Source organism: Phocoena phocoena, chromosome 2 (assembly GCF_963924675.1).
Source record: "Phocoena phocoena chromosome 2, mPhoPho1.1, whole genome shotgun sequence".
Classification (NCBI taxonomy): Eukaryota; Metazoa; Chordata; class Mammalia; order Artiodactyla; family Phocoenidae; genus Phocoena; species Phocoena phocoena.
The window spans coordinates 106,807,205-106,829,063 of NC_089220.1; the positions used below are offsets into that span (position 1 = coordinate 106,807,205).

Below are 21,859 nucleotides of genomic sequence, written 5' to 3' on the forward strand. Positions count from 1 at the left end.
ACAACTACTGAAGCCTGTGTGCCTAGAGCTCGTGCTCCGCCACAAGAAAAGACACTGCAATGAGAAGCCCGTGAACCACATCGAAGAGTAGCCCCCGCTCACCGCAACTAGAGAAAGCCCGCAAGCAGCAACAAAGACCCAATGCAGCCAAAAAACGAAAAAAAAAAAAAATCAGTGGGTCTCCTCCCCAATAAATGGGTCCCTCTGATTACAGGTTGGGGGATCTTTATGCTTCCGGTGACTCTAAAGGCTCATCAGCCTATGCAACTGAGCTCAGCTACTATGGGAACTGATCCTTCTACTCTGACTACACTCTTGCTTTGTGAAGTCCTGTGTGGTCACAGTGAACTTTCTCGACCCTGAATACCAGTTACCACAAATGATCAGTGGCCCCTGGAATCAGTTTTATGGCCACAGTAAGGGGCAGAGTGGGGGAGTACAGCCAGTGGTCACTGGGCTCTAAGATTTATAACCTCTGGTCAAAGGATGCTGGACACTGTGCTGGGTCCAGAGAGCCAGGCAACCTCAGCCGTATTCATCTGAATGCGTCTAGCTCCGCCCGCTCAGGAGTTAGCTCTTGGTTACTGAAAAGTTCAGTCTTGTGAAATGGGTTTGGTTTCAAGTTTCCTGTCATTGGCTTACTTATTTAAAAACTACACCCTGTGTATTTCCTGAAAGAGATAAGGTGCCGGTGGTCTGATTCAGAAGCTTCTTGCCATCAGCCCCTAGGTGAAGAAAACCTAATCTGAGAAATGAAACTCAGGAGGGGGACATTCCTGTGGCATCATTTCTTTCCCAGGAGCTCAGAGTTTTCAACTGTAAGATGAGGGAGGAAGGCCTAGTGGGCGCTGACCCCTCCTGGCAATGACATTGGGAGAGACTGGGCCCATTCTTCCTACCTGATTCTTTTCCCTTTCCCCCCCCCGCCCCCACTGACCTTGAGATCAAAGTGAGCAATTTTCTTGGCGTGAAGGTAGTTCACCCCTTCCAGGATCTGCTTAATGAAGCTGGTGGCCTCCTCCTCACTCAGGGACTCCTTCTGGGCCAGGAAGTCGAAGAGCTCTCCTCCGGACACTCTGCAAGACATCAGTAAGGAGGGCCCAGGCCCAGTCAGTCCTGTGTGTCCTGAGCCCAAGCCCATGGGTGTAACCCCTGACCCTGTCTCCAGGCACCGTGCTTAGCAGAATCCCCTCACTCATCTCTGGGGCTCTATCCAGCCAGCCCAGGGACTGACTTTCCTTCTATTTCTACTTGCTGTGTTCCTCCCTCTGGATCACAAGGGCAGGAACCACCCTTAGGGTGTCACCAGAAGGGTCTCTGCTCACACTCTAGGCCCAGGTCCCTTGTTATCCTAGGTGCTACCCCTCCCCACCATATGACTCAAGTGACAGAGGACAGAAACAAGTGCTGTGGGATGACAAAGAGGAACATATGCTGGGACAGAAACTGGAGACTTAGGTTCCAGTCCAGCCCTGCTACTGGCTTTGGACAACTCACTCCCCTGCCCCCTCCAGGCAGGCCTCAGTTTCCTCACCTGCAAAATGAGCAGACTGATCAAGATGGTTCCCAAAGCCCCTTTCTTTCATCTTATAAAAGATGACCTCTTCAAAGATATGTCCCTAACTTAAACATCAAGACCCATTAATTACATTCATCTCTAAAAACTCTAAAATACTGCTTTTGTCCTCACATTCTATGCTCCTGCACCCTATGTTTGATGTGGCAGGAATAGAGAGACCCATGGAGCAAAAAGACTAGTTTACAGTTTTATCTGAATTGGGGATTTATGGTTGCCAGATAAAATGGTAAATCTGCTAAATCTGGCAGTCCTACTGGGCTTACTTGGCCTCTGACAGATGCTGGAGTGTCCAGCCAACACGTGCTTCTCTGGAGCTGCAACATAGCCAAGGGTCACCCCAGGAAAAGATCTCAGGAAGGGATCTGGGCCAGAGAGTCCAGGAACTCAGGATCACCTGGAAAACTTGTTTAAAATGCAGATTTCCGGGTCCCACCACAGACCCTACCAAATTAGATTCTGTAGCAGCAAGGCCTCAGAACCTGTATTTTTATAATAACAGCAACATAGTAATGGTAATTAATATTCACTGAATACTTACTCTGTGCATAATGTATACTTTTTGTACATTTTCTCATTTAATCATCACAATACCCTATGAGCTAAAGTACAATACTATTAGTTTCCTATTTCACAGTTGAAGAGACAGAGGCTCAGAGAGGTTAAGTCGCTTGCCCAAGGTCAAACAGCCTGTAAGTGGTAGAATCAGGATTCAAACCCAGGCAGAATGACTCCCAACCACTATATCACAGAGTGTCCTCAAATGATTTTCATATGGCCAGAATGGCTTCTGTCCCAGTTTGGGGACTCATTCACTCCCTGCCACCTAGTCCATCCTAAATAAAGAGCCTCAGAATCTTTTTTCCTTTCTTTAAAAGTGTCCAGAAGCATACATAGACCCACTCATCAATCTTAGCATCATGAAAAACAGAACAACTGAACACAATGTCATACAATAGGAAGTATACAGCAACACCTACAAAGTACTGCAACTTAAAAAACTGAACCTAAACCTGCTTAAGCCTCTTGTTCAGTGCTATTGACAGAACTCTGCAGTGATGGAAATATTCTCTCTATATGCTGTCCAATATAGCAGCCACTAGTCACATATGGCTAGTGAGGATTTGAAATACGGCCAATGCAACTGAGGAACTGACTTTTAAATTTTAATTCATTTTAATTCAAAAACTGAAGTGGTATAAAATATTTTCCTTTAAATACAACTTTATTTTTTTGGCAGGACTGCACTCTAACCATTGCATTGCAAATGAACTGAAATGTGCGGTAAGTGTAAGATACACACTGCGTTTTGAAGACATAGGATGAGAAAAAGAATGTAAACTACCTCATTAATAAGTTTTACAGTGATTACATGTTCAAATGATAATATTTTGTATATACTGAGTTAAATAAAAAATATTATTAAAACTAATTTCCGGGGTTTCCCTGGTGGCGCAGTGGTTGAGAGTCCGCCTGCCGATGCAGAGGACACGGGTTCGTGCCCCGGTCTGGGAAGATCCCACATGCTGCGAAGCGGCTGGGCCCGTGAGCCATGGTCGCTGAGCCTGCGCGTCCGGAGCCTGTGCTCCGCAACGGGAGAGGCCACAACAGTGAGAGGCCCGTGTAACGCAAAAACAACAACAACAACAACAACAACAAAACCCCTAATTTATCTAGATCTTTTTACTTCTTATTCAATATGGCTGCTGGAAAATCTGGCATTTCCACTGCATATGTGGTTTGCACTATATTTCTACTGAACATCACCAATAGGAAGGGTATCTTGTTCAGGTCTAACTATAGGTTTCTGGAAATACAGGACATAGAGGAACAAGTTAAACAACACCATGAGGAAGGGATAAGATGAAACCAGATTGTGAGACAATCAACAGGACAAATGACCTAATTCTCCCAACAAATCAATGGCATCAAAAAAGGGAGTGAGGGCTTCCCTGGTGGCACAGTGGTTAAAAATCCGCCTGCTATTGCAGGGGACATGGGTTCGATCCCTGGTCTGGGAAGATCTCACATGCCACGGAGCAACTAAGCCCGTGCACCGCAACTGCTGAGCCTGCACTCTAGAGCCCACGAGCCACACTACTGAAAACCTCAAGCCTAGAGCCCGTGCTCCGCAATAAGAAGCCTGTGCACTGCAACGAAGAGTAGCCCCCGCTCGCCACAACTAGAGAGAGCCCGCGCACAGCAACAAAGACACAACGCAGCCAAAAATAAATAAATAAATAAATAAATAATTTTAAAAGGGAGGGAAGGAGAACTGCCATAGAATAAGAGACACGGGAAACAAAAGAACCAGACACAGCACGTGGACTTCCCTCATTTGGATGCTAATTCAAATAAAACAACCGTAAAAAGGTATCTTTGGGTCCATCAGGAATATCACTATGGACTGGAGTGTAGACAGCCTCGGTGGTCTGGGGCCTGGCTGGTTGGATCATTCTGTCAGGTGTGATAAATCCATGGTGGCTGCATTTTAAAAACTGCAGTCAATGAGAGATGCATACTGAAGTGTTTGTATGTAAAATGACATGATGTCTGAGGCTTTCTTTAAAGTACTGCAGCAAACTAACAGTTGGAGTCGGGGAAAGTAGGATTTGATGTAAAACAAGACTGGCAAAATGGTGATAATGTGAGGCTGGGGGATGTGCCTATGAGGGTTCTTACATCCTTCTCTCTACTTCTGTATATGTTTGAAATCCTCCATAATAAGAGGCTAACAGTAAACTTCTAGGGAAGCAAACTCCTCGCTCTCCCTCAGTGACCCCTGCACAGAAACCATCATCACCTGGAAGTTCTTCCGTAACAGATGAGGAAACCAAGCCCACAGGAGGGGAAGTGCCCATGCAAGGTCTCCTAGCAAGAGAGTGCATGGTCAAGACCATGTCCAAGTCCCAGACCCCAGTCCAATACCATGCACCATATCATTGTTGGGGGTGGTAGTGCTGGAGAGGGCTTGTTTTTGAGTTTATTTAGAGTTTGCCACCTGTGTGATGTTACTTCCCCAAGCATTCTCTCACTTGAGACTCACATCTGCCCTGAGGGGTAGATGGAACTTCTGTCCTGGTTTCCCAAACAAGGAAACTGGGGCCCCAAGAGAGCAGTGACTTGCCCAAGGTGACACAGCTAGTAAGTGGCAGAACCAGGATTTAGATCCAGATCTTCTCAATCCCGGTGCACCACGTGTTCCTCTCACCACACTCTACCCGTATTATAAGGCTCGAGTTGCTGATGCAAAAAAGAACACCCAAAGCCACCCCAAGCCCTAGGCTGTCATCTGCCATCCCTGTCCGACTGCATCCGTGCCCTCACACACTGGGCTGCCACTGTCTGGCTGGCTCTCTCCCCAGCTAGATTACCTTTGCTTCCACAGCACCTTGTGCAAGACATTCAAGAGAAGGTGGGCGAATAAAAAAAAAAAAAAAAAAAGGAAAGAAGTAAGACATTTAAAATATCAACATGGCACAGAATATTCTGTATCATACAGAAGTGAAGTCTTGGCATTTTCAAGAGACCTGTCGAGAGCCTTCTGTAAATTTTCAAATCCACAGTGTCCCTCAGGAACACAAGGACCTAGCCCAGTCCTTGTTTTTATACTTCCAGCCTTGCTGGGTGGTGCAAGGCTGTGACCTCGGGCATATCCTGCCCTTCCTACCTTAAACAGAACACTGAGTAAATGTAAAAGAACTTCATGATAATGTGGATGTGTTCTGTCACCCAAAATTACTGATGTAAAGGCCCAGGCAGGGTGAGGACTTTGGGGTACAGTAATCAGCTGTTCTGTTTGAAGATGTGATCTGGGCAGGAGACGGAGTGAGACATGATCTCCTTTGGACGAAGAGGGGAACAGCCATGGTGACCCTTAGAATCGTCCCCAGAGACTTGGAAAGGTGGGAGGCTGATGAGCCTGCCGGGTATCTGTCCCAGCCCTGGACACCCAGGCCAGGGACACTCACATCAATCCTCAGGCACCTGTTCCCAAGGCCATCAAGGAGCCTGGGTTTTGTTTCTACCCCCAAACCTAGTTTGTCCCAAGGGCTTCTCAGCCCCAAGATCTCTGCCATGGAGTCATCCCCACTCCACCCAAGCTTCTCTCCTCTCACACCCCTAAACAATTTGACTTAAAGAGGAAAAGCAAAACCTAACAACCAGCCTCTGCTCTCCTCCAGTGTCCCCAGGACCAGTCGCCTTCCTGCTAATCTGACCCTTGCCTCCTTCCTCCCTGCAGTTTCATCTGGCTGCTAGAAATGCTTTTCAGAACTCTTTCAAAAGCAACCAACCATTTAGAGGGAGTGCTCAAATGACCTGTGTAGGCAGTGATTTGGGAAGGATGCTGCCAGAGCTGTTGGGGCCCAGAAAGCTGGACTCAATTCAAGGCCTGGGAAGCATTGCCACCACCTTGGAGCGCTCTGTCGGGCCCTGCCCTGGTATGCTCCCGCCGCTGTATTGCTTTCCACAGCTTGGAGTCAGGGAGGCCCCAGAGAGGTCAGGGGCCTGGGATGGAAGGGCTGCCCAACCCTCCCGGGGCAGACCTACATTTTTCAGAGCCAGCTCCACATGTGGCATGAGTTAATCCACTGAGAGTTTGAAAATATTCTTTACACCCTACAGAAGTCAACTTACATGGACAACTCGATCCTTCCCAACCCTGCCATCACCAGTCCTGACAGCTGCTGCACAGGCGATCATGGACAGGGTAAAAGCAGCTGAAGGGGACTTAAATCAGGGTTGGGAATGTCCTCTGAGCACTGGCCACTTCAGCTGAAGCCCTGCACTAAACAGCGCTGAGAGGTAGATCCATCCACAAACCCTGCAAATATCAATTGAGCAGGTGGGCTCTGACACCCGTGTTTAAGTACCAGGCAAACCCACTAGCCTAGCAGGGCACAGTGAGGACCAGGAGGCCAAAGGCTCCTAAACAGCCCAACAGAGGTCACCACGTCCAAACATAAAAGCCCATGAAAAGCCCTTCTCTCCTGGAAGGTCCTCCTCTCAGACCCTGGTCACACAAGACTGAGGCACTGTCTTAGCAATCCCTAGCTCCATAGCCAGGCACCCTGAGACAATGAGGCAGCTTGAAAGTAAAGGAGGAGACAGAGAAACTACGAACAGACAGAAGTTCACAAACACAGCAGCTCACAGGAGCACCAGTGTGACAACTGATGTTACAGGCAGTGACAGCTCACAAGAAGAGGGCATGTAACTCTTGGTTAGCCATGAAGCCTGCTGGGAGAAACAGGGACATCTCAAGAGCATACGAGACCCCAACTCCTGGGGTTCTACAAACAGGGAGTAACAGACGACTACCCCAGCGATGACAGAAATGCCAATTAAAATGACAAAAAAGTATCATAACTGTAAAAGACAATAATGAACCCTGCTTTAAAACAAATGACCCAGGGCTGGCAAGGCTGCAGGCAGAAAGAAACGCTCCCATGTTGCACGTGGTGCTGGTTAACCTGTCCTATGAAAGTGAGGATACCAAGAGCCCTAAAAATGTCAGCCCGATTGCCCCATTCCTGAGGATCTGTCTAAAAAAATTAATCCTAAAGAAAAGGGGGAAAACACAGGAAGAAAGTTGTTTTATGGCAGTAAAATGCGTAATGGTTAAAAGCTGGAAATTAAAACACCAAATGTCCAACAACAGGGAGATACGGGTATGTAATGTAATGAAACATGATATAGTCAGTTAAAAGGGAAAAAGCTATTCATGGCATTATGTTCACTGGGGGAAAAGTAGAGCAGGAAACTGTACAAGTACAATGCTTGCATGCAAATAGATAAAGACTGAGAGGAACCACAGGGAAACAAATAGCTGTGTTTGGGTGGTAGGCATATGAATGTAATCCTTTTTAGTTGCTGTAAAATTTTGACAACAGACTTTTAAAGAACTGGCCTGGCTTTCCCAGCAAAGGTGGGCTTGTCCCTCTCTGCTGGGAACCAGTGCTAACCCTTAGTCTTGGGGCTTGCCACACCTCGGGCCATCCACTTGGCTGGCTACATCTGTGGGAACCCACCAGGCTTGTCTGAGTGAGGCAGGTGTATACACTGACCGGTCCAATTGGCTAAGAGGTCCCTGGGAGAAACACAGAGCACATTGGGAGTTAGACAAAGGGAGAGCATGGGTAATTCTATGCACTTAAACATTGAGATGGATAATTTAAGAATCCAATGCAAAAGTATGCAAATGCCCATCTGCTACATAAATCTATAGGCTGACAACACCAGAACATAGTTCTCAAATTAGAATGGTCTCAAATGTCAGGTGGTCCACCCAACCCACAGGCAGGTTAAGGATGGCTGCCTCCTTTATAGTTCAGAGGGGTGAGGTGACTTGCCCCAGGTCACAAAGTCAGGGATTACTGAGACAAATGCTGCCACTTCTCTGCTAACTGGCAGACACCTCACGCCTCTGAGGCTCAGAACATTCTTGACACCCGGTCTTGCTGCTTGACTAGACACAGCCATTTCAACTTGTGCCACAGCCCAACTCAAACTCTACTAACCACCGGAGGCTCACCTCCACCTCCCCAATCCATGGGGGGCATCTCCAGGAGGGACACCAGTTGGCCAATCAACCCCTGGAGTCGTGGTGTCACCCATCCAAATTCCACCAGACTGTGAAGGATTCCCCTGCAGGGCCAGCCCAAGGCCATCCCACCTCGAGCGCATAGCTATCTGCACAAGCAGTGTGGACCCAGTCCTGGCCCCGCCACGTCCTGGTTGTAGGATCTTGTAAATGACCCAGCCTCTCAGTGTTCTTGTCTGTAACATGGAGGTAATAAGAGTCTCCATGGGATAGGATTGTTATGAGGATTAAATGAGGTAACAGACATTCTCAGCAAAGTGAATACAAAGTCCTCTTGGCGTAAGTGGGACACTACCCTCAACACAGCTTCTGTGAAGACTGAACAAGACAACATGAAGGACCTAGCAAACGCTTGGCTTACAGCAGGGCCCTCTAAGTAATAGTTACTATGATAACAATAAAGGCATCAAACACAGCACAAAGGCAGGGGGGTTTTTCCCAGGAAAGGGCTGAGAAGGGCTTTGCAGAGCCTGGAGGATGTTTGTTCTTCCCTTCCTCGTAGAACAGACTCTCCCTGACAGCCCCCTGCTCCACCTTCCACCCTCTGCCCCCCTCACCCTCCCACGTGCTCACCAGCCAGGAAAGGACCCCAGCACACCCCACTTCTTCCCTCTGATCCCCAGGGTCCAGTGAAAGTCAGACCTAGACCCTCGCCCTCAGTCCCTGCTGCACAGCAAGCCCAGGTTCAGGAGGAGGATGGGGTAAAGGAGGGAAACCACTTCCCACTGACTTCATCTCCTCCAGGTCGGGCTTCTGTCAGGTTGTTGCTCCCTCTGGGGCCTGTGGCTGGAGCTCCCCTGCGCCCTGCTGCCCCGCGCCCCCCCCAGTCCCAGGCACCCACTCACAGCTCGAGGATGAGCACCACGTCAGTGCGGTTCTCGAAGACGTCGTGCAGCGTGATGACGTTGGGATGCAGCACCTGCCGCAGGATGCTCACCTCCCGCCCGATCTCCTCCCGGCACACACCCCGCCGGCTGGCCTGTCTCTGCCGCTTCTTGATGAACTTGGCTGCGTACTCCAGCCCCGTGCTCTTCTCTCGGCACTTCTTCACGATGGCGAACTGGCCGCTGTGGGGACACAGACCCACACAAGGAGGGCATCACTGTGGTTACTGGGGAAGTGACCTGGCTGTCACCCCTAGGCCACAGTAACTCAGAGTCATTCTTCCAGGGCAGGACAAATCATGCCACCAGCCAGCATCCCCACCTGGCCATGAACCAGTGACTGAGACAGAGTAAGTACTGGGCTTCCCTTCTGTTCATATGAATCCTTGACCTTTTACTAGGAAGGAATGTTGGTATTGTCACTCCCAGTGTACAGATGGGAACACTGAGGCCCTGAAAGCCTACTGGTTTGATCTGGATGGCACAGCCTCATCGTTCCAAAGCCTCAGCTAGAACCCCTGTCTTGTGTCTACCAGATGAAACCACAATGTCCAGAGGTTTATACTACTTAATGAAAAGATTTTTAAGGTAAAGCAGGACTTTCCTGGTGGCCCAGTGGTTAAGACCCCATGCTCCCACTGCAGGGGGCACAGGTTTCGCTGGGGAACTAAGATCCCACGTGCTGTGAGGTGCGGCATAAATAAATAAATAAATAAATAGAATAAAAAGCAAAAAGTGGTCAGCATGGTCAAAATACTAACAGTAACAATCCTCTGTTTGGGCCTCCCTTATCTGGAGGCAAGTACAAATTCATCTATTTGGAATTGTGAGGGGACAGAGCACCTCTATAGTCTCATGTTTGTACCTTTGTTTCCAACCCCTCCCAACAAATAAAAATCTCAATTACCTGACATGAGCCAAGTAGTCAGACTACAGGGGACAGAGCTAATATGAGGATGATGCACTTAAGGACGAGGCCAGAGGCTATGCCAGCTGGGTTCGGGGGGATCCTGGTGGAGGTGAGGGTGGGGTGGAGGCAGCCTAACATTGGTAGTAAGCACAGCGGGTGTTCATCACGGTGAGAAGACTGATAGGACCACAGAATCGTAAAATGTTAGGAAACTGAGGCACAGGAGACATGAAGTGACTCACCTGAGGTCATCACAGAGTTAATGGCAATGCCAGGCCCCAGGGCCGAGTGCCCAGCCCACTGTTCACAAAGCCACTAAGATAGTTAAACGAGTCAAGATGACGCTTAGTGCCCTTCAGGGCTGGGCCTGAAAATCCTTCACTCCAGGGACCCAGACAGCAATCATGAAATGGTGTCCTTGCCAGAGTGGCAGGTGGCCCTAGGCCAGCCTCCCTGAGTGCTTCAGGGGCAGCCCCACCACCACCACACACACACACACACACACACACACACACACACACACAGAGAAGGGCAGCGGCCTCCTGTTTCACCATCTCAGTCCAGGCAATCGGTGGGGGCCACTCGAAGTCCCTGGTGACTGCCCAGTGGCCACCCTCCTGTGGGTCTTCCCACTCCCCTTCCACCAGTGCCCCATGTTTTCTTGCCAATCACAATACCCACTGCTTGAGACAGAACTCAGAAAATGTTAAGGTTCAGCTTAACGGCTAAACAAGGGGCCATGAGACTCCACACCTAAGAAGTACTCTCTTAGTGGCTCTGGAGTAAAAGTTACACACAAGTGCTCTGGATATATGCCTCAACCTCAGAAAACAGCATCACATCTGAAGCGCTCCATTACTAGAATAATCCTTAGCGAGACAGCCTTCAAAATAAACCAAAGTGATTTAAAAAAAAAAAAGTCAAGTAGAGCTAGTAAGGAATATATATGCCAACACTTAAATAGCATTCTGTGGCAACCACCTTAGAGATGTTGCCAAACACAGGTTCATGCATCTCTCCATCCCCTCATCCCCCAATCACCCAGTGCTACCTGAGCATCTACTCTGTGCCAGGCCTTGAGCTGCACAGTAAGGGGCAGGGACCAAAGGCACACACAGCAGATACAGATGGAGCTCTGGGGAGGGAGAGGGCCCTGGCTGCTTGGCTGGGCTGGGAAGCCTTTGTGCGGCCAAATGTCTATCACTCTGTCTGCTAACTCGAAACTATTAGAGTTAACTCAGCTATGTATGCCCCAAATATTGGCTCTGGGCTGTCTACACACTAGGGGTTGACACAGGTGGAGTGAAGCCAAGCCTCCCGAAGTCAGAGGGAACACATTCAGTGAGATCTCTGGTCACTGGAAGCTGCTTTGGGCCTTGGGACATCAGGTTGCTTAGTGGGTGCCACCAAACCCTGGACAAAGCCTCCAGTCCCAGGCAGCTGTAAGTCTCTGTGTCGGGATGGCCACACTCCTTTCCTCTCTCTCTGACACCTCAAGGGGCCTGGCATTGGCAGCCCTGAGGGATGGGAAAACCAAAGCTTAAGGATTTTAAGCGATTTAAGTTTACAGAGCACAGAAGTGGAGGCACAGGGATTTTATAAGGCAGAGCTAAATATTTCAGGTTACCTTGACAGAGCTTTCCCTTTTCCTGTGAGGGAAACGGGGGCATTTTTCTGTATCACATGCCTGAAAAATTCCTCCAACTCTCAGAAAGCAAATGAGTGTTTGCTCTTCCTGGTTGAGTGTTCTCTCTGTGAGAGCAGCTGCGGCAATGAGAGGTGACTGGGGGTCAGGCCTAACACGAGCAGGCGTCTTCCTCCAGCCAAAAGGAGGTATTCTGAGAGTGCGTGACTAACACAGACCCAAATACCAAGTAACGTCACTCGTCTTCCCTCTCTTCACGGGACAGCGGTCCTCTACTCAACCTGCCCTGGAGAGCCTCAAGGAGAGCCAAGGCCACTTGCTGGTTTTCCCCTCTCTCCTTGAGCTGGTACTGGGAAGTGTGCAGAATATGCTCCACGAGGCCAGCCCTGGGGCAGGGAGGCCTTGGGCAGGGAGAGCAGCCTTCCGGGTCAGACAGGCCTGGCCTCAGGAAACTTACGCCACCTGGCTACCTGCTCTGAGCAGCAGTTTCCTCATCTGTAAAATAGGAACTGTGATTCCCTACCAGGGAATTGTGAAGACCGGAAATATGTCGTGCCGGCCCACAGGCAGCTCCAGTAAACGGTGATTATTACGTCTTATTAGTTAGTGGCTCACGTGAAGGCAGATGTCACTGATCTACGTGGTCTGCAATGTGTGGCCAGGGCGTCAGTGCGATTTTAACACATCCCCACCCCACCCCCTGACGAGTCCAGTGCACAACCAGATATGGGGATATCTTTGTTCTAAGCAATTAACCAACTCTTTTCATCCTTAGAGCAGTGGTTCTCAACCCTGGCTGCACACTGGAATCACCAGGGGAATTTTTCTTTTGGCCACACTGCACGGCATGCGGGATCTCAGTTCCCCAACCAGAGATCAAGAGATCGAACCCGTGCCCCTTGCAGTGGAAGCGCAGAGTCTTAACCACTGGGCCACCAGGGAAGTCCCGGGGAATTTTAAAATTACTGCTGCCTGGATCCTACCTCCAGAGATTCTGATCTCCAGGGTCTGGGCTGCAGTTTGGGAATCAAGATATTTAAAAGCTTTCCGGGTGACCGTGACGTGCAGTCCAAGCTGAGAAACACCAACTTACAACAGTCTTCTGATTATCTCCATTTTCTAGGTGAAAAAAGTACACCACTGTTACTCATATTATTCCTTACCCTCTTCAGTATTGATATATTACCCTCTCCCTTAGTTCTTTGATCTGATCATTAGAAGGAGGATGGGAGGGGAGAAAAGGATGGGAGGGGAGGAGTATCATCTCTTCCACCAGGACAGTTTTTCCTTGATTTGCAAATCAAGGCAGAAGATCACCCCGGGCTCTGGGAAATAACAGGAATGGAAGTTTGCAGTTGGGCACCCCCTGGTCACTGTACCCACAGCAGATGCATGAAAGCCAGACCTGAGGTGGCTTCGTCACGCCCCCCAGAAGACCCAAGGGCAGGTGGAAGCAGTGATGGTGATGAGCCCTTGTCTGCCCATCAGGAAGGCTCTGAAGCCAGAAATTCAGGCCCTGGGATGCAGAAGTCGCTCAGCTAGGCTATGGGGCAAGGGGTGGACAGCGAGAGCCCCTCTAGGTTAGGACAGAGCCACCCAGGGTATATCCCAGGAGGGAGCAGAGAGGAGCCATCCGACCATAAGGGAAGTGACAGCCAACACTAATTCAAAAATTATGGGAATGCTGAAACACTGATGTACATAGGCAGAGCATGCATATTCCTATTCCCGCCTCCCTAGCAAGAGTCAGTTCCTAACCTGAATGCAGCAAAGGGAGGGTAGTCCGGAGGTCCAATTCCTGGTCCCCGTGACCTGCCACCAAAGCTTCGTGGGCTTGGACAAGGAGCTGCCTTCTCAGTTGTTTTCCTCCACCTGCCACCTGAGGTTTCACCTCAGAAAGCTTCCTGTCAGAAAGCTCCTAAGAGCCCATGACAACTCTGAACAGAAATGAAGCCTTCCCTTCACTCTCCAAATTGCATCTCTGGGCTGATGTCTGGAGACTTGGGTTCTGGTCAGGGCCCATCCACTAACTGGTCATAACCCTGGGCAGCCTGTTCAACTCCCTGGGCCTCAGGGTCCTCCCTTGTCAAATGTGGATGAGAAAACCCCGCCTGTCCACCTCACAGGGCTATTGGGGAAATCATGAGATAATGCCTGACAAAGGACTTAACTATCCAGCACAGTAGAAAAGCAGGAGGTGGGGGTGGGTGGAACGCTGAGCCGGAGGCTGGCTTGCAAAAGTCATGTAGGAGGGTTTCCGTGAAGGACAGTAAATCCACAAGACACAGAAACTACCTTCCCTGCTCCTGCCAGCTGCTCTCCTGCAAGTATGTCAGGAACACACCCCTCTTCCCAGGCCAAGGGCCCAGCCCCTCACTCACTCAGTGCCCCGGGAGAACAGAGCAGGCTGCGTGAAGATCAGCATCACAGTCACAGACAGAACTTGGCAGGGCCCAGGGTGGCACCCCATGAGGGTCTCCTGTTGTCTGCCCAGGAATCAGATGAGGAGTAAACCTAGACCGGCTTCTCAGAACTCAAAAATAGTGTTGCTGTCTCCAACACCAGCTCCTAAGCTTCATGGAAGAGCCTGGCTCAATTACCACCGAATTCTTCACTGTCAAATAATCATCTGGGCGTGACCCAAATCTCACACCCTGAGATAGATTTTGTATAGCAATGTGGACATCCCAGCATTTACATCCAGCTTTTCTCTCTGCAAGCTAACTGTAATTTTATTCTCTCTTTTAATATTTGCAGGTACCATTCTTAGCTCCATTTTACAGATCAGAAAATGGAGGCTTAGGGAGGTTAAGTGACTTGGTAGTTGGACCAGGTAGCAGGCCCTGATAGCAGGGTTAGAATATAGAGTCAGGTCAACTGACTCCAGCTTCAGTGAGACTCTCAAGGTAACTAGCCAGCAGTGATGTACCAAACAGTGAGGAGGGGGCCCACCCCAGAATGGAGGAGCATTTTATCACTGACAGTATTGAGAATTGCCAGTGCATGATGATAATAAAAAGTAGACTAATTTTTATTCAGTTTTATCATTGGTTTTGAATTCTCCAAAGACAATGCACCCCTCATGGCGGGCATTGAGGCAAGACCACTCCCACTACCCACCCACTCCCACCAGGTTGGCTATGGCCAACTAGACATGTTCTGGCAACTGCCAGGGGCTGACTGCCAAAGGCGTTTTGTCAGGGTTATGGATAGGGTGGGTCTAACTCATTCTCATTCTCAGTCAACTCTGAAGTGTCCAGGAACTTAGTAACTTGCCCCAAAGTCCCCAGTTGGTCAAGGCTGAGATGAGGCAGAGCTGTACAGAATGCAGACCCCCCGCCCCCGCAGGGAGGAGATGCCATGGGAGGTAAAAGGTAACAAATGGGAAGTGCTCCAAGTCAGAGGGATGTGGGGACCAGGTTCCTCCTCCCGCTTCCCCCAAGCAATCACTGCAGTTCCTCTTCCCACACTCCAGAACAATGAGCCACGATTCCTCTGGAATTAGCCTGCAAGTTTGCAGGACCACTGGGCGGGGATGATGCTTAGAAGCTTCCAGTCATGGCCACCCCAGGTGCAGCCCAGCAGGTGGGGGAATGGGACATTCAACCAACATGTGTCAAATGTGTGGACAAGAGGAGCTCAAATCTACAGTCCGCAGGAACCACGTCAGCCTGATCCCAGAGGACCCACACCCCAATCCCAGGGCAATAGCCTGTCTGAGGATGGTGTCCCCACTCCTCTGCCTGGTCAGGCTTGACTGACCCTGCCTCTTAACCCCCTCCCCCTTCCAACACATCTCATATCTAGTCAGCCACTCCTGATTCCCACGAACAAGATCTTTCTCCCATTGCCTTAGTAACCAACTTGCTTCTGGCCTGCTATACCCAAGTCCAGGATTTAGAGTCAAAAGACCCAGGTTCTATCTCCAGCTCTGCTACTGTGACTCTGAGCCTCAGTTTCCTTGTGTGTAACACAGACATAAGACTATCCCAATCTTACCAGGTTATAATGAGAAAGTGAGAGATAAGTATGTAAAAGCACTAAGTAAACTATAATTCTCTGTGAACGCGAATTATTCTTTCTTTCCATCCACTGGATCGCCATATCTGGATCCTGGTCTCCATTTTCCAGTCCCAGCCTTGAATCTGATTCAGCCCCTGTGAACCCCATCCACAGATCCCAGCTTTAATATAGTGCTGGAGAGAACTGGGGCCGTTGAAAGGCAGGGTCCCCAGGTGGTGCCAGGATCCAGGAAGACAGAAAACACTTCGGGACACAGTCACCCAAGGTCAGGGCAAACAAGGGACCAGACATCCAGGAAGCCAAAAAAGGGTGAAGAAATACAAGGGTGTCAGAAGTGGGAAGCAGCAAGTCAAGATTCCAGGCCAGAGAGATGAGGGTAAGGAGCAAAAATTTACCAAAAGCCAGGTGGGCAGTACGTCAGGAGCCAGGCAGGCAGTACGTCAAGAGCTAGGTGGGCAAGCGAGGAGTGAGAGGCACGCGGGGGCAGCAGCCAAGCCAGCAGCTGGCACATGGAGATTGGAGCAGACAGAAACATCAGCACAAGACCTGCAAACACAAGAGCGCCCAGAGCCGTTCAAATGGCCTTGTCTCCCAGCTAGTGAGCCAAACCCACTGTCTAACGAACCCATTTCTCCTCTCTGACCGTGTTGCCCATACCTTTCTAGTCTCCTGATGATGACTTTAAAATTTATTTGAGGTATGGAACCCTCTCTCCAATAAATCTTGCACAGAAGCCCAATATGCAAAACAGATAAAAAGCAGTACTTCTGGGACTTCCCTGGTGGTACAGTGGTTAAGAATCCACCTGCCAGGGCTTCCCTGGTGGCGCAGTGGTTGAGAGAACGCCTGCCGATGCAGGGGACACGGGTTCGTGCCCCGGTCCGGGAGGATCCCGCATGCCGCGGAGCGGCTGGGCCCGTGAGCCATGGCCGCTGAGCCTGCGCGTCCAGAGCCTGTGCTCCGCAGCAGGAGAGGCCACAACAGTGAGAGGCCCGCGTACCGCAAAAAAAAAAAAAAAAAAAAAAGAATCCACCTGCCAATACAGGAGACACGGGTTCGAGCCCTAGTCCGGGAAGATCCCACATGCCGCGGAGCAACTAAGGCCATGCGCCACAACTACTGAGCCTGCACTCTAGAGCCCGCGAGCCACAACTACTGAGCCCGTGTGCCACAACTACTGAAGCCCATGTGACTAGAGCCTGTGCTCCGCAACAAGAGAAGCCACCGCAATGAGAAGCCCGTGCACCGCAATGAAGGGTAGCCCCTGCTCACCGCAACTAGAGTAAAGCCAGCACACAGCAACAAGACCCGATGTGGCCAAAAACAGGTATAAAAAAAAATTATTTTTTTTAAAAAAAGGAGTACTTCTTTTTTGGGGAGAGGCACTCAGAGGTCACCTACTCAGAGCCCACCGACATGATGCCTAAAGGGGCTTCATGGAACCCCAAGGGCTTCAGGGAACACAATTTGAGAAGTACACTCTACAGCATGGAAGCATGCTCGTTGATGATCCCAAAGCAATTTCAAACTGTAAGAAAAAAGAAAAAAATAAAGGAGAAATAGAAAACACTGATGAAGTAATTCTCAAAATTATTATCTAGTCTTTTAAGAAGTTACTCTGACCAAGCCAAACTCAGGGTCACCAGTAAGGAATACATGTAGGATAAGCATCAGGAACCAGAAGTTTCCAGGGAGCTGAACCCTGACCTACAAATGGCCCCTGTCCAAGAAGTCACAGGTGTCTGCCTGTGCTGGCCAGTGGCAGCTGCTTTCACATCTTAGCTCATTCAATTCCCTGTCCCTCAGACTAACTTCCTTCCTCTGACACAATTTTCTTGTGGGGGTGGGCAGAAAAAATTCCTAAAGCACAAAAAAGGAGGACCTGTTGAGCAGAGCCAAGTCAAGCTGAGCTCTGATTACCTTTTGGAATCTATTTTTAAGTCTAAGCACATTTTGATGCTGTTGTCAAATGAACATGAGCCCACAAGTCCAAGGCCTGAAATAAATTAGGCTCCGTTTAAGTTGGACTTGGCTATTCAGAGAAAGGTTTTCACTGAAAATACAGCTCAGTGTCCTCTGGTATTTCCCTTAGTTTAGAGTCTAGATTCTAGACACTGACATGAGGTAGGTTACTATGGTTTGAAGTGTTAGCCTTGGAGGGTACCACCCATCACTCACCATCCACCCACCTGTCATCTAGTCCCCTAACTACCCACCCACCCATCCACCTAACTGTCCATTCACCAATCCATCCATTCACTAATGTACTCCTCCATCCCTCATGTATGGATCAGTGTCCTAAGTGCTACAAACAAGACGCACCCCACAACTTGAAGGGCTCACAGTCAACTGGGGAGATCAAACACTCATGGAAAAAGAAATATGGAATGGATGTATCGAAAGAGCTGTCGCAGAGTCAACTGCATGGGAAGCAGTAAGCGCTGCAGCAGTTCAACAGAGGGAGAAAGTATCCGCCAAGGGGAGTCAGGGGAAGCCTTAAGGAGCAGGTGGGATTTGAACCAGGTGCAACAGTGTACTATTAGGCCATTCAAGGCGGCTGTTCTCTTGTCCTCTGGACATCCCCTGCTCGACCAGTCCCTGCCTCACCTATACCCTACTCACATAACTGACCTTCCCTCTTAATCATAGAGCCTACTCAGTCAATGCCTACATAGCCCCCAGCCCCAGCTAGTGATTGTTCTAATCTCTAGATCAGAACATCTTGACCAAGATAGCTCATCAAAGGGGCCATGAGGGGCCTGCTCCTCTGTTGGTTTCCCTGGTAACTGATAAGCCAACCTGACATCAATTCCCTCTATAACTGGTAACCTCACTCTCCCATCCAGGAGTGAAGACTTGCTGCCCTGTCCTGCCCGTCATCTGCTGCACATGGTGAAGTGTCGCTCCAGGACCTTGCTTCAGACACGTAAGATCCCCCCAACCATTAAACCACTGATGTCTCTGTCGCTAACTCCGGGCTCTTTTCTTCGGTCTTGAGGCTGGGCAAGTACAGGGCTTGCAGGCCTGCGGGGTACAGCCCAACAGGCAGAAAAAGCTGGATGCAGACAGGCAAGGGGGAGTCAGCTCGCCACAGCTGGAGAAGCAGGGAGTGATAAACAAATGCTTTATTCTGGGCAGGCCCCAACTCACCACCTCTCTACCTCACTTCCTCCCTGTCAAGTGGCCACTTTCTCGAGGAAGTACATCAAGAAGCTGAACTTGCCCTTTCCTCTCCTCTTTGTGTGGGTGGAGGGAAAGGAAGACAAGTGGCTGGCAGCCAATGATGTTCGCTTGTAGGGCTCCCTTCTCACCACCCGAGTTCCTGACAATCAGATGTACCTTTGATTAATGAAAGAACTTCAGCAGAACAGGTCAACTTGCTTGATCCCAGAAATGCTAGCCAATTGGCCTTCACAGCCTAGGTGGAGCCCAGGAGGCTGGACCATAACAGATGTGACCTTTTGCATGAGCTCATGCTACAGAGCAAAAAAGGGACTACAACAGGAAGACAGAAAAATCCAGGCTAGTCGAGGTTCTGTTATTACTGTGTGGGGACAGGGTCCTCCCTCATAAAATGGTGAAGTGAACAGTTTATCACCTATAAAACCTCCCTCCCAACTTGCCAGACCACTCTAGTGCCAAGAGTTCTGTACCCAGCCTCTCTCCTGTGAACTCTGGACCTCCCCATGGTCCACATCCCCTGGGGATCCTTTCCATAATTTACCCATAATTCACACTGAGTGATAATGGGAGGCAAAGGGTTAACCTGCCCTCAGTGCAAAGTAACACATTCACATTTTAGCAGCATCCTTGACCAAGAGGGGCTTTAACAGTGGCAAGTTTAGGCACACGTTGGGCAAGTGAAGGAACTAACTGGAGATAAAAAGGTCTTTCCTGGGCTTCTCTGGTGGTGCAGTGGTTAAGAATCCACCTGCCAATGCAGGGGACACAGGTTCGAGCCCTGGTCCAGAAAGATCCCACATGCCGCAGAGCAACTGAGCCTGTGCGCCCAAGCTACGGAGCCTGTGTGCTCTACAGCCCGCAAGCCACAACTACTGAGCCTGCGTGCCGCACCTACTGAAGTCCGTGTGCCACAACTACTGAAGCCCGCACGCCTAGAGCCCGTGCTCTGCAACAAGAGAAGCCACCACAATGAGAAGCCCCCGTACCGCAACAAAGAGTAGCCCCTGCTCATCGCAACTAGAGAAAGCCCGCACACAGCAACGAAGATCCAACACACCCAAAAAGAAATCAACAAAATAAATAAATTTATTTTTAAAAAAAAAAGGTCTTTTCTAAAATTCATGCCGAAAAGGTGGCCCTGAAGGGGACTGACTATATACATGTATCTGCATATGTGAATGAAGGTGTGCAAAAATCACAACCAATTATTTCCTGTCAATTCTCTTCTGTCCACCTGGATTTTAATGTTCAAGGGATTCTTGCTGCAACATCTTCACTAATATACACAACTCTTAGCCATCTAGGGTGGATGCTCTCTGTTCCTCAGGATTTCTGTGAGTTTTTGACCCCAGGTTTGCTTCCTCACCAATACTTAACAATACCTCAGATCACCTCTCCCAAACTCAGGGCTGGGGATGGGGAAGACCACCATGTTGTGGGCAGAGCACAGGATTTGGAGTCCCGGCTCTGTCACCAATTTCCAAGTCCCCTTCTCTCTCATGGCCTCAGTTTACTCATCAGAAAAATGTTGAGTTGGACCAAGATGTCTCTCTCACCCCCATCCCAGCTCACCCTCTTAGGATTCCCTGATGCAGGTCAGGGTGTCACATGCATCTATCAGTCTGAGACACACAGGGTGATTTCTGGGCTTCCCGCTGCACAGGGTCCAGCCACAGGTTCAAGCTACTGAGATTTGTCAGTCCCATTTTAACCAACTAAATTTCCAAAGAGAGAGTGGGATCAGGGCTTTGGGCAAGAAGAACAGATCTCAGGCACTCTCAGAAAGATGCCCCTGTACCATCTTCACATCCAGCAAAATGCTGAACACACCAAATGGCAGAGATTCCTCCATGACAAATGACCGAGGCATTCACCTTACCCAGCAACCAGCCCGTAAGAGCCTGGGGAGAAAGAACTGTCCTACTCATCTCACAGGGCCCACTGAACACTGAGAACAAAGCAGGTATTCCGTCAGTGTAGAAAGGAAGAGCTAAACTGAGGCAGCAGGGGGACTTCCCTGGTGGTCCAGTGGTAAAGAATCTGCCTTCCAATGCAGGGGATGCGATTTCGATCCCTGGTCAGGAACTAAGATCCCACACGCCGCAGGGCAACTAAGCCCACATGCCACCACTACTGAGCTCACGCGCCTCAGTGAGAAAGCCCACGTGCCGCAAACTCCAGAGCCCACGTGCCCTGGTGCCTGAGCCCTACGACTAGAGAGAAGCCCATGCGCCACAACGAAGAGCCTGCACCGCAACGAAAGATCCCACATGCTGCAACTAAGAGACCCGATGCAGCCAAAAACAAGAATAATAAAAATAAATAAATTAAATTAAACTGAGGCAGCAGGAAGTGAGGTGCAGGACCTGTCACTCACAGCCAGCTCTCCACGCAGCTGGAGCACATCACTGGCAGACTCTCTGGGAAAAGAACACGTTCTTGATATTTGTTTATTACAAATGGAGCATGTTCATTATTTTTAAAAAGCACAAAGAGGAAGCTTCCTGAGATAACCATTGTTATCATTTTGGTGGCTGCTCTCTTGGACTTCTTTTCAGCACATATTACGGTCTTTTTAAAAAAAGACTGTTCATTTATTTTAAAGAAACTGGGATGATACCATATGTACTATTTTGGAAACTGCTTTAAAAATTTTTTGTACTTAATAATAGATCATGAACATTTACTCATGTCATTAAAAATTATTTTACTAACTGATTTTAAATAATATGCCACCATACAAATAAAGCATGGTTTTTAGAGCAAACTCTTAATTTTGGACATTTATATTACTTCTAATTGTTAATATAATTAATAAGGGTATCTTAATAAGATACCCTTATACATAAATCTTTGTGTACATCCCTGATTATCTTTTCTGAAGGTAAATTCCAGGGAGTAGAACGCTTAGTCAAAAGTTATGTACATTTTTAAAGTTTTTGATACTTGACAAATCATCTTCCGGAAACAATGTCCCAGTAATACTCCCAACAGCCCTAAATATCAAAATCCCCTGCTCCTCACTCCACACACA

General features: G+C 49.1%; 1 protein-coding gene across 1 annotated transcript in view; it reads right to left on the minus strand.

The window, feature by feature from the left end:
- DAPK2 (death associated protein kinase 2) overlaps positions 1–21,859 on the minus strand; it is a 113,476-nt gene that overhangs the window by 43,360 nt on the left and 48,257 nt on the right. The window contains exons 2-3 of the mRNA XM_065871057.1: positions 9,026–9,247; positions 938–1,076 (exon numbers count right to left, since the gene is read on the minus strand). Coding sequence (XP_065727129.1) covers positions 938–1,076; positions 9,026–9,247 — 361 coding nt within the window. The remainder of the gene's footprint in view (positions 1–937; positions 1,077–9,025; positions 9,248–21,859) is intronic.